Source organism: Oryctolagus cuniculus, chromosome 20, assembly GCF_051225735.1.
Source record: "Oryctolagus cuniculus isolate XC-2025 breed Fujian yellow rabbit chromosome 20, ASM5122573v1, whole genome shotgun sequence".
Classification (NCBI taxonomy): Eukaryota; Metazoa; Chordata; class Mammalia; order Lagomorpha; family Leporidae; genus Oryctolagus; species Oryctolagus cuniculus.
Genome location: NC_142886.1, coordinates 24,070,434 through 24,082,616, shown reverse-complemented (window position 1 = coordinate 24,082,616; position 12,183 = coordinate 24,070,434). Strand labels below are relative to the sequence as shown.

Genomic DNA, 12,183 nt, shown 5'->3' with positions numbered 1-12,183 from the left:
AACTCATTTTAGTAAGGTTACATGATAAAGCCTATATTTATGGAAAAGTCTGTGTTGTTTTTTTCAGAGACAAATGAGAGGTCCCTGTGTCTTACAATATAAATGTCTGTCCTACCTTCCTTTTTCCTTTTCTTTCCCTACCCTTTTTTTCTCTTTTCGCTTTCCTTCCTGTTTCCCCATCAGGTTAATGTGATATTTGATACATACTCAAGAATCTGATACTATATGTGTGAATAGCAAAGCATGTAATAAAACCAGTAGCAGTGGGGCCAGTGCTGTGGCGCAGCGGGTTAACGCCTTGGCCTGAAGCGCTGGCATCCCATATGGGCGACAGTTTGAGACTCAGCTGCTCCACTTCCGATCCAGCCCTCTGCTATGACCTGGGAAAGCAGTGGAAGATGGCCCAAGTCCTTGGGCCCCTGCACCTGCGTCGGAGACCCGGCAGAAGCTCCAGGCTCCTGGCTTTGGATCGGTGCAGCTCTGGCCATTGTGGCCAATTAGGGAGTGAACCATCAGATGGAAGACCTCTCTCTCTGTCTCTCTTTCTCTCCTCTCTCTGTAACTCTTTCGAATAATAATAATAATAAAAACTTTAAAACCAATAGCAGTGAATCTACCACCCAGAGCAGAAAATACTTAATAGGATCAAAATAAAAACCTTTAATCCTAGAGTAAGCAACCTAAATTCTTTTTAGAAATTTTAGTATCTATCATTTACATGAGTTCTAAAATTCCTTCTACTTCTAAAATTCTACATACTCACTCACTATTCAACTAGTATTTATTAGTTACCTAATATGTGACAGGTATTCTACTGGTGGCAGAGGGTCCACAAAATAAGTAAGATTGGTCCCTGCTCTTAAAAAAAAAAAAAGCTCTCAGTCTAATAGGCAAATAGACATAAACCTCAAAAACAATAAAAAGGGGAAAATCTCCTAATACAGGCTATGAACCTAATGACATATATGGGAAGAAGAATGGTATAAGTTTTAAAATATTAAAATATAGGAGGAGTTTTGAAGTTGGAGTTACTCAACCTCTTTAAACTCTGATTTCCTTATTTGCTTATTTGTAAAACAGGAATGATTGCAGACATTAGTCATCACAGCCATTTGGGAAATGAACCAGAGGCCAGAGTATCTCTCTCTGTGTCCCTCTCTATATATCATTGCCTTTCTTTTTTATCTGTAAAAGAGTTACACAGAGAGAGAAGGAGAAGTAGAGAGAGAGATCTTCAATCCGCTGGTTCACTCCCCAGATGGCTGCAACGGCTGGAGCTGTGTCAATCTGAAGCCAGGAGCCAGGAGCTTTTTCTGGGTTTTCCACGTGGGTGCAGGGACCCAAGGACTTGGGCCATCTTCTACTGCTTTCCCAGGCCACAGCAGAGAGCTGGATCAGAATGAGCAACGAGCAGCCGGGACTCATTTTCACCCATATGGGATGCTGGCACTGCAGGTGGTGTCTTCACCAGCTACGCAACAGCACCGGCCCCTATAATTGCCTTTCAAATAAATAAATCTTGAAAAGAAATTTTTTAAAAAGGCCAATCTACCAAAAAGTTGAAATTCTACACCTTCCAGATGGCAAATTAAATATTCATCATTTTGGCTAGCACTGGGGCTCACTAGGCTAATCCTCCGCCTGCGGCACCGGCACCCCGGGTTCTAGTCCCGGTTGCTCCTCTTCCAGTCCAGCTCTCTGCTGTGGCCCGGGAGGGCAGTAGAGGATGGCCCAAGTGCTTGGGCCCTGCACCCATGTGGGAGACCAGGAGGAAGCACCTGGCTCCTGGCTTCAGATTGGCGCAGCGCACCAGCTGCAGTGCGCCGGCTGTAGCGGCCACTTGGGGAGTGAACCAACAGAAAAAGGAAGACCTTTCTCTGTCTCTCACTGTCTCACTCTGCCTGTCAAAAAAAAAATTCATCATTTTAATAATGATCTAGCGCAAAAGCAGAGTTAACAACACTATATTTACTTATTTACTTAAAACAATATAAAATTCAATGATGCCTTTCTCCACTAACTTCTTAGTAGCTGAGGTTAGAACCTAATCTGTTCCATTTTATAATCCAAGCTTGTAGTATAATAACTAACAGTGATCAAGTATTAATATATATCTTATTAGGAAAAATGCCTGGAGGCTGGTGCAGTGGCACAGTGGGTTAAAGCCATGGCCTGCACTGCTGGCATCTCTTGTGGCCATTTGGGGAGTGAACCAGCAGATGGGTGATCTTCTTCCCCTTCCCCCCCCTCCCCCTCCCTCTCTGTCTTTCCTGCTCTCTCTAACTGCCTTTCAGGGTGCTGGATGGGAAGAGGAGCAGCCAGGACTAGAACCTGCACCCATAACTCACTCTGCCATAGTGCCAACCCCCCAAAATAATAAATCTTAAAGAAAAAAACCCAACTTCTGTGTTTTAGCACATTATCTCACAAAAGATGCTATTTTATTACCACAAAAGTAGGAAGGACAATCTCACGGTAAGCACAATTGGTAACTACAAATGTATTTTGGTCATGGTTAGCACCTGTTCAGGGATTAGATTTCAGGAACCACTATCTAATTCAGTCCTCTCCTTTTAGAGATGAGAAAGTGATCACAGATACATATCCAAGTTCTTCCAGCAAGGCAGAATGATAGAGTGTGGAACCTAGACTCCCAGCCCCAAATTTTGATCCTGTCCCCCTAATCTTCATCACATTATTAAATGTAGACACAGAATTTGTGAGGGATATTATAGCTCTTAAGAAAGTAGAGCTGGGACTAGAATCCACATTGTCTTAATTCCTTTTTTAGTGAAACTTGTGTACTCACTTCTGTGTATCTTGGTGCCTATATTTAGGATTTTTCATTCCTTATACATTTCAGATTTGGAGCTTCAGCAACTTCTTCCAGGGAAGAGTGCCAGTGCAGCTGCTGTCACAACCCAAGAACTTAACCCAGATCCTTAGATTGGAATATTGGTGGGCCAGCAATCATCAGACGCTTCACTTAGGACAGGTAAGCGAAATAGATAGTTGAGGATAAGAAAAGAGGGTTAACTGCTAATATTCTTTTTTCCTATTTCCAGTTAGATGCAAACAGTTAACTGCTCCTAAAAATTTAAGCTTCTATCTTTGTTAAAAAACAAAACATTTGGAATCTTATGTGGGTGGGCAAAACATTTTTCTTGATCATAAAAGATGTGTCAAAATGTTAACGCGGGTGAAACTTTGAGTAATAAAATTTTTCTTTTTTGTGCATTTTCCAAATTTTATATATCTATATATCTTCATTTTATATGAAAGGCAGAGAAACAGAGATAGAGATCTACCATTTGCTAGTTCTCTCTCCAAAGGAATGCCACATCCTGGACTGTGCCAGGCCAAAACCAGGAGTCCAGAACTCCATTTGGATCTTCCCTCATGGGTGGAGGGGACCCAGGTACTTAAGCCATCACCTGCTGCCTCTTGGGATACACATTAGTGAGAAGCTAGATCAAAAGCCAGGACTGTAGCATGGCACTCTGGTATGGGATGCAGATGTCCCAAACAGTGACTTAAACACTACACCAAAGGCCTGCCCTTCCAAATTGTACTTATGAGCTTGTATTATAGTTATCTATTACCTTATAACAAATTATAGTGATGTACAACAGAACAATAATTTATTTTCCTCATGTATCTGGAGTTTGGTCAAGACTTGTTTTGTTGGGCCAGTGCCGCGGCTCAATAGGCTAATCCTCCGCCTGCGGCGCCGGCACCCCAGGTTCTAGTCCCGGTCGGGGTGCCGGATTCTGTCCCGGTTGCCCCTCTTCCAGGCCAGCTCTCTGCTATGGCCCGGGAGTGCAGTGGAGGATGGCCCAAATGCTTGGGCCCTGCACCCACGTGGGAGACCAGGAGGAAGCATCTGGCTCCTGGCTTTGGATCAGCGCGGTGCGCCAGCTGCATCGGCCATTGGAGGGTGAACCAATGGTAAAGGAAGACCTTTCTCTCTGTCTCTCTCTCTCACTGTCCACTCTGCCTGTCAAAAAAAAAAAAAAAAAAAAGGACTTGTTTTGTGGAGATAACTGTTTCTGTTAGCATATGATAAGAGGTAGAATGGCTGGAAGGGTGAGGGTAATTCATTTACCTGAGAGCTAGAATCATCTGAAGGCTAGTTTGCTCACTTGTGTTTCTGGTAGTTAATGCTGGCTCTTGGCTGAGATCTCAGCCTGGGATCTTGGCCAGAATACCTACATGAGACCTTCCTTGTGGTTGCTTGGTTTCCTCATAGCATGGTGGCTATATTCCAAGAGAGAGCATCCCAAGCGAGGAAGGTGGAAGTACCTGGCATATTTGACATAGCTTGAAAGTTATATTGTGTTAATTCTGTTTTGTTCTCTTGGTCGAGGTGGATATGAAGGTGTTCTTAGGTTCAGAAAAAGGGCTCAACATAGACCCCACTGCTTGAAGGGAAGAGTGCCAAGAGAGCACATTGTAAGATGAGGATATGAGAGGGAATCTACAATTTTAGCCATCTTTGGGAAATATGCTTTGCCACAGTTTATATTACCTTTTTTTTTAAAAGATTGATTTCTTTGAAAATCAGAGTTACACAGAGAGAGAAGGAGAGACACAGAGAGAGAGAATCTTTCATCCAGTGATTCACTCCCCAGATGGCTGCAATAGCTGGAACTGCGCTGATCCAAAGCTAGGAGCCAGGAGCTTCTTCTGGGTCTCCCATGTGGGTGCAGGGGCCCAAGGACTTGGGCCATCTTCTACTGCCTTCCCAGGCTATAGCAGAGAGCGGGATCGGAAGTGGAGCAGCCAAGACTCGAACTAGTGCCCATATGGGATGCCGGCACTGCAGGAGGCATCTTTACCCGCTACGCCACGGTGCTGGCCCCAATATATTACTTTTAAGTTAAAGAATACTAACAAGCATATACAATATATGAAAAAAGTATTTGTAGGAAATTGTGGTATAAGAGTCTAGTAAGAATTTGGCATATTCTTGTCCAGTAGAATATGATAATAAGATGCCTAAATAGAAAGAAGGGAAACAGATTTTGAATTTTCCTTTGCATCAACAAAGTAGTATCCTACTGTATTCTAAAATTAAGACCAGGGGTTGGTGTTGTGGTGCAACAGGTTAAGCTGCCCCTCGAGATGCCAACATCTCATATGAGTGCCAGCTCAAGTCCTGGCTGCTCCACTTCCGATCCAGCTTCCTGCTGTTGTTCCTGGGAAAGTCGCAGAAGATGATTCAAGTCCCTGGGCTCCAGTTACCTACATAGGAGACGTGGATCGAGTTCCAGGTTCCTGGCTTCAGCCTGGCCCAGCTCTGGCTCTTGGGGCCATTTGGGGAGTGAACCAGAGGATGAAAGTCTCTGTCCCTTAACTCTGCCTTTTGAATAAATAAATGTCTTTTTTTTTTTTTTAAAGATCAAAGTTCATAAGCAAGATACAAAATAAGATTTGTATTTTTTTTTTCCCCTAATTATCTGAGAGAGTGAGCCAGAGAGTGCATGTGCACTTTCATCTGCTGGTTCATTCACCAAATTACTTCAATGGCCAGGACTGGGTCAGGCTGACTCTAGGAGCTGTGAATTCAATCCAGGTCTTCCAAATGGGTGGCAGGAGCCCAACTACTTTAGCCATTACCTGCTGCTGCACATGGTGTGATTAGAGGGAAGCTGGAGATGGAAGTAAACCCAGGCACTCACATAGGATGCTGGTGTCCTGGTCAGTGTCTTAATTGCTATGCCAAATGCCATTTTCTGTTTTTGTTTTTTGGTAACATGCTAATTATTTTAGTTCAAAGTCTACCTGGGTTTGTGTTTTTTCCTTATTGTTTTAATAATTCAAGAATTATTTGGGAAATTGGTTTCTTTTTTTTGACAGGCAGAGTTAGAGAGAGAGAGAAAGAGAGAGAGAAAGGTCTTCCTTTTTCCGTCAGTTCACCCCCAAAGTGGCCGCTATGGCTGGTGCGCTGCGCTGATCTGAAGTCAGGAGCCAGATGCTTCCTCCTGGTTTCCCACATGGGTGCAGGGCCCAAGCACTTGGGCCATCCTCCACTGCACTCCCGGGCCACAGCAGAGAGCGGGACTGGAAGACGGGTAACTGGGACAGAATCTGGCGCCCTGACTGGGACTAGAACCCGGGGTGCTGGCGCCGCAGGTGGAGGATTAGCCTAGTGAGCCATGGTGCCGGCCTGGGAAATTGGTTTCTAATATACATGTGAGGACTAGCACCAGTATAGTCATTTATAGTCATATATGCATCAGATTTGTTTTGTCTGTCTCTACTTCTTTTAAGGAGAATCTTGTGGTTATTTTCAGAACTGTACAATCTTACCTGCTAAATTTCCAGTACATATTTAAAATAATTTTCAGTGGGAAATGAAAATTTGGAAAGTTGTAGAATATTTGGTTGTCTTATGGTTCATACTTGCCCATTTCATTAATTGCCTGGGCAGGTTTGAATTTAGCTAAATACTTCAAAAGTTGACAAAGAAGTGAAATTTAATAATAAGTTTATTTTGGTGCAAAAGTATTTTTTAAATCCATGCATAGTGTTTTTTTTTTTTTTTTAAAGATTTTATTTATTTGAGAGGTAAAGTTACAGACAGTGAGAGGGAGAGACAGAGAGATCTTCTTTCTGTTGATTCACTCCCCAGATGGCCGCAACGGCCGTAGCTGCACCGATCAGAAGCCAGGAGCTTCTTTCAAGTCTCCCACACGGATGCAGGGACCCAAGGACCCAGGCCATCTTCTACTGCTTTCCCAGGCCTTAGTAGAGAGCTGGACTGGAAGAGGAGCAGCAGGGACTTGAACTGGCGCCCATATGGGATGCTGGTGCCGCAGGCGGAGGATTAACCTACTGTGCCATGGCTCTGGCCCCAGTTTTTTCATAATATACATTTTCTGTGAACTTTTGAAGACCTCAGGTTTTTTAGATAATTCTCTAAGTTTTATATGGCACTATAGTTCCATTCACTTCTATCATTTTTTTTTTCCTTAAGATTTTATTTTAGTTGTTTGAATGGCAGAAAGAGGGAAAGGGATTTTTCATTTTCTGGTTTACTCCTCGAACGGGTGTGATGGCCAGGGCTGGGCCTGGCTGAAGCCAGGAGTTGGGAGCTTTTTCCAGGTTTCCCATGTAGGTGCAGGGGCCCAAATTCCTGGGCCATCTGCTGCTTTCCCAGGGAGCTGGATTGGAAGTAGAGCAAACAGGACAGGAATCAGTGCCAGCACCACATTTACCCATTACGCCAGCCCCCTGGTCCATGCACTCTAACTGAGAAATAGGTTCTAAGATCTCATCTTTGAAACCTGACAAGTTGACTTGCTGTCTTGATTCTGTGCTGTTCTGAAGTGATTTACAGTGTAATGAGTTTGATTCAACTGAGTTGGTTCAGCACTATTTTCCCATTACTCAAAGGTCCATACACATTCTGTAGTGGAAAATAACTGAACCGGCTATTGTGACACTAAAGGTAATCTCAAAAGTTTGCTAATGCTCAACTGTGAGTGATCAGAATGGATTGATTTTGTAAAATAATGTGTTTTACTTTAGAAGGTACAGTAGTTAGGAAAACTGTTTTTGTATTTAAAAGCAAGATGAGATGTTTTACAATAGACCTAGACTGAGAACACTATATATATAGTACAAAATATTGTTTTAAATAATAGTAAGTATAGGCATTTTTATGAAAATATATATAAAATTTCAAACATTTAACTTGATTTACTTTTTGTCTTAAGCACTTTTTAGACCCCTTTTGCTTTTAAGAAATTAGTTTTATTACTGATAACACCTTTTTCAGATGTATCAAATACTTGATCTTGTCTCCATCCTTTTTTTTTTTTTTTTAAAGATTTATTTTTTTTTTAAAACTCAGTTACACAGAGAGAGAAAGAGAGGCAGAGAGAGAGAGGTCTTTCATCCGCTGGTTCACTCCTCATTGGCCGCAATGGCCGGAGCTGCGCCAATCTGAAGCCAGGAGCCAGGAGCTTCTTCCAGGTCTCCCACACGGGTGCAGGGTCCCAAAGACTTGGGCCATCTTCTACTGCTTTCCCAGGCCATAGCAGAGAACTGGATTGGAAGTGGAGGAGCCGGGACTTGAACCGGTGCTCATATGGGTTGCTAGCACTGCAGGCAGCAGCTTTACCTGCTATGCCACAGTTCCAGCCCTTGTCTCCATTCTTTCACAAGGCCTATACTTTAGGGATTAAAAAGTCTCTTATTTGATGAAATAGCTGTTCTCTGAAACAAACAACAAGAAACCCCTAAAACTTATTAGTGTTACATTTTATGTAATCCATGGAAGGAGGTAGATGATAAGATTCCTATCAAAGATAACACACCTATGAATGATTGTTTGACAATGCAAATCGGTTTATGGTAATTGGAAAAGTTATAAATTATATTGCTTTGGCATTTAGTGCTTCTCTTAACTTAGCATTGTTTTTTGATATAATTCTTATTTCTAAAATTATAGTGATTCTGACTTGAAAAATGTCATTAAGTTCTTTCTTGTATAGATTTTTGGCAATATAGAAATTGCATGACTTTGTTCTTACTCCCCCAATGACACCCCTTTTCCAGTTATTAAAAGGTATAGTACCTTTTTTTTTTTTTTTTTTTTTTTTGACAGGCAGAGTGGATAGTGAGAGAGACAGAGAGAAAGGTCTTCCTTTTGCTGTTGGTTCACCCTCCAATGGCCGTCGCGGCCGGCGCACTGCGGCCAGCGCATCACGCTGATCCGAAGGCAGGAGCCAGGTGCTTCTCTTGGTCTCCCATGGGGTGCAAGGCCCAAGCACTTGGGCCATCCTCCACTGCCTTCCCAGGCCACAGCAGAGAGCTGGCCTGGAAGAGGGGCAACTGGGAAAGAATCCGGCACCCCGACCGGGACTAGAACTCTGTGTGCCAGCGCCGCTGGGTGGAGGATTAGCCTATTGAGCCGCGGCGCCAGCTGGTATAGTACCTTTTAATGGCAAAATATTTAACAAAATTATTTGAAATATGAGGTAATGAAGCAATTGGCATAGGGTAAAATTTACCATGTTAATAATTTTTAAGTGTAAGTTTAATAGTGTTCAGTATATTCCATAGTGTTATGTAGCCAACCTCCAGAATTCTTTTCATCTTGGAAAACTGAAACTCTGTACCATTAAACAGCTCCTTGTTCCTTATTTAATTCCAGCCTTTGGCAACCACCCCATTGTACTTTCTGTCTTTATGAATTTAATTACTCTAGATACCTCAAATAGTGGAATCTTACAGTATCTTTGTTTCTTGCTCATTTCAGTTACCATACTTTTTTTTAAAGTATATGAGTGCAGAGCTTTTTTTTTTTTTTAATGATTTATTATTTATTTGAAAGGCATAGTTACAGAGAGGCAGAGGCAGGGGGAGAGGGGAGGGTGCCCCCCATCAGCCTGTTCACTCCCCAAGTAACCACAGTGGCCAGAGCTGGGCCAATCTGAAGCCAGGAGCCAGGAGCTTCCTCCAGGTCTCCCACGTGGGTGCAGGGGCCCAAGGACTCGGCCATCTTCTACTGCTTTCCCAGGCCATAGCAGAGAGCTGAATTGGAAGTGGAGCAGCCGGAACTTGAACCAGTGACCATCTGGGGTGCCAGCACTGCAGGCAGTAGTTTTACTGCTACACCACAGCACCGACCCCCCCCCCCGCACTTGATTTTTTTTCATGATAGTTTTGGCTTTATGGGCCCTTTTGAGGTCTGTCTGTATTTCAAGATTTTTCTGTGGGAAAAAGTCCATTGGAATTGTGATAGGAATTGTGTTGAATCTGTGGATCTGGGTGGTATTGTCATCTTAATAACGTTAAGTCTTCAATCCATGAATAAAAGATGTCTATTTATTTAGGACTTTAAAAATTTTTCCAGCAGTTCTTTATAGTTTTCAGTATAATAAGTCTTAGTCTCCTTGCTTGAATTTATTCCTTCATATTTTATTCTTTTGCTTTCTATTGTAAGTGATATTGTTTTCTTAATTTCCTTCTCAGATTGTTATTCAGTATATAGAAATTTAATTGATTTATATATTTTGATCTTGTATGCTGCAACTTTGCTGAATTAATTTATTATCTCTAGTAAGTGTTTTTGGTGTGTGGATTTGTGGATTTTTTGGATCTTCTGTATATGTCCTGAATATAGAGATAGTTTTTACCTCTTTCCAATTTCATTTTCTTTATTTTTATTGCTTAATTTCTTTGCCTAAAATTCTAGTACAGTAATGAATAGGACTTTTTTTAATGCTTAACTGTAGTGTTCCATAGAGCTAGACTATTTTCTGCAGTTTGCCTAGGAGGTCTTACCTTTGGACAGATATGTATTATAAGTGGAATGATTTTTCCGTTTTGTCAATTCTGCAAGCTGGAAATTCATGTTAAACTTAATCATTCATAATGACAGAGCTATTTTTATTTTGTAAGATATCACCAGAGATAATTAATTTATCTTGGTATAAACCTGATTATTACATTTACAAAATATTTTAGTAAAAGTGAGCTTTTGAGAGAGTTTGAATGTGTACTAACTCCATGTTACTTTTATAAAATGAATAGTTTGTATCAGGATTGACAATAAGAACTTCAGGATACGAGTCCATGTTCACGAAGGCACAGATTGTATATTAGTTATTAAGCATTAACATTGGTTATTAACCTAAGGATAACTTCAGTGGACAGGTAAGGAAAATTAAGGTCTGAGTGAAGAAAGTTATACTGTTATTAATGGAGATATTTTGCAGACATGTTTCTTACCCTATAAGAATAAAAAAACTATTTATAGTAAATCTTAGAGAAGACTAAAGTCACAGGAGAAGTGAAACGAAGAGCCTTTTCGAGCTATGGCAGAAGGAAATGATAGAGCTTCCTTACTTTCTCTTCAATTGGGATAATGTAACCTTGTAAGAGAGAGGTTGTGAGAATTTTGACATCTTTGAATCTCTTGGGAGTCATGAAACTAGATAAACACAGGAAGGTCTAATTCTGTCCATGGATAGAGGTAAATTAGAAAACTCAAGGCTTAACAAAACCAGTTAGAAGGAGCAGTGAGGAATGAGTTAAGATTAACAGAGTAGGGGCTGGCGCTGTGGCATAGTGGGTAAAGCTGCTACTTGCAGTGCCAGCATCCCATATGGTTAACAGTGAGTCCCGGATGCTCTACTTCCAATCCAGCTCTCTGCTATGGCCTGGGATAGCAGTGGAGGATGGTACAAGAGCTTGGACCCCTGCATCCATGTAAGAAACCCAGAAGAAGCTCCTGGCTTCAGATAGGTGTAGCTCCTGCCATTGTGGCCAACTGGGGAGTGAACAACTGGATGGAAGACCTCTCTCTCTACCTCTCTTCTCTCTGTGTAACTCTGACTTTCAAATAAATAAATAAATCTTTTTTTAAAAAAAAAGGATTAACAGGGTATTTTGCTATTGATATTTCTTTAAATTGTATCTCATCTTTTGAATATTAATACTCGTTAATATTCAAAGTTGTTTCCTAGAAAGCAAATTGAATGAAAAGTGTGTTCTATTTTGAGTCTGTTAACCATATGAGAAACCCAGTTACTCATCATGAAACTTCTACTTTCCTGCATGTTTCAGTTTACTTGATCTGCTCACACTAATTAAGAAAAAAAAAAAAAAAGGCATAAAGACATGAATATCTTGCACTTAAGTCTATAAAGTAATAATGATGCCATAGAAAGAAATTTCCCAGAGCTCAGGATTTTTCTGTTCGTTGTTTTGAAGATTTATTTTATTTATTTGAAAGGTAGAGTTACCGGACTGGGGCCAGGCTGAAATCATTGGCCAGGAACTTTATCCAGGTCTCCCACATAGGCAGCAGAGTCCAAGTACTTGGGCCATCTTTGCTGCTTTCCCAGGCACACTGGCAGGGAGTTGGATCAGAAGTAGAGCAGGGGCCGGCTCTGTGGCACAGTAGGTTAATCCTCTGCCTGCGGTTCCGGCATCCCATGTGGGCGCCAGTTCAAGTCCCAGCTGCCCCTCTTCCTATCCAGCTCTCTGCTATGGCCTGGGCGGGCAGTAGAAGATGGCCTAAGTCCTTGGGCCCCTGCACCCGCACGTGAGACTGGGAGGAAGCACCAGGCTCCTAGCTGTGGATCAGCGCAGCTCGGGCCGTTGTGGCCATCTGAGGATTGAGACAACGGAAGGAGGACCTTTCTCTCTGTCTCTTCCTCTCACTGT

At 41.9% G+C, this 12,183-nt stretch overlaps 1 protein-coding gene across 50 annotated transcripts in view; it reads left to right on the top strand.

The window, feature by feature from the left end:
• The window catches only part of NUMB (NUMB endocytic adaptor protein), a 175,336-nt gene that overhangs the window by 30,761 nt on the left and 132,392 nt on the right, over positions 1-12,183 (top strand). For all 50 annotated transcript variants that reach the window (XM_089322316.1, XM_070065238.2, XM_070065207.2 and 47 more), the window contains one exon: positions 2,864-2,995. Coding sequence is in view for 6 of the 50 variants with exons in the window: in XM_089322309.1 (XP_089178435.1) it covers positions 2,864-2,995 (132 nt within the window). In the remaining 44 variants the exon portion in view is untranslated. The remainder of the gene's footprint in view (positions 1-2,863; positions 2,996-12,183) is intronic.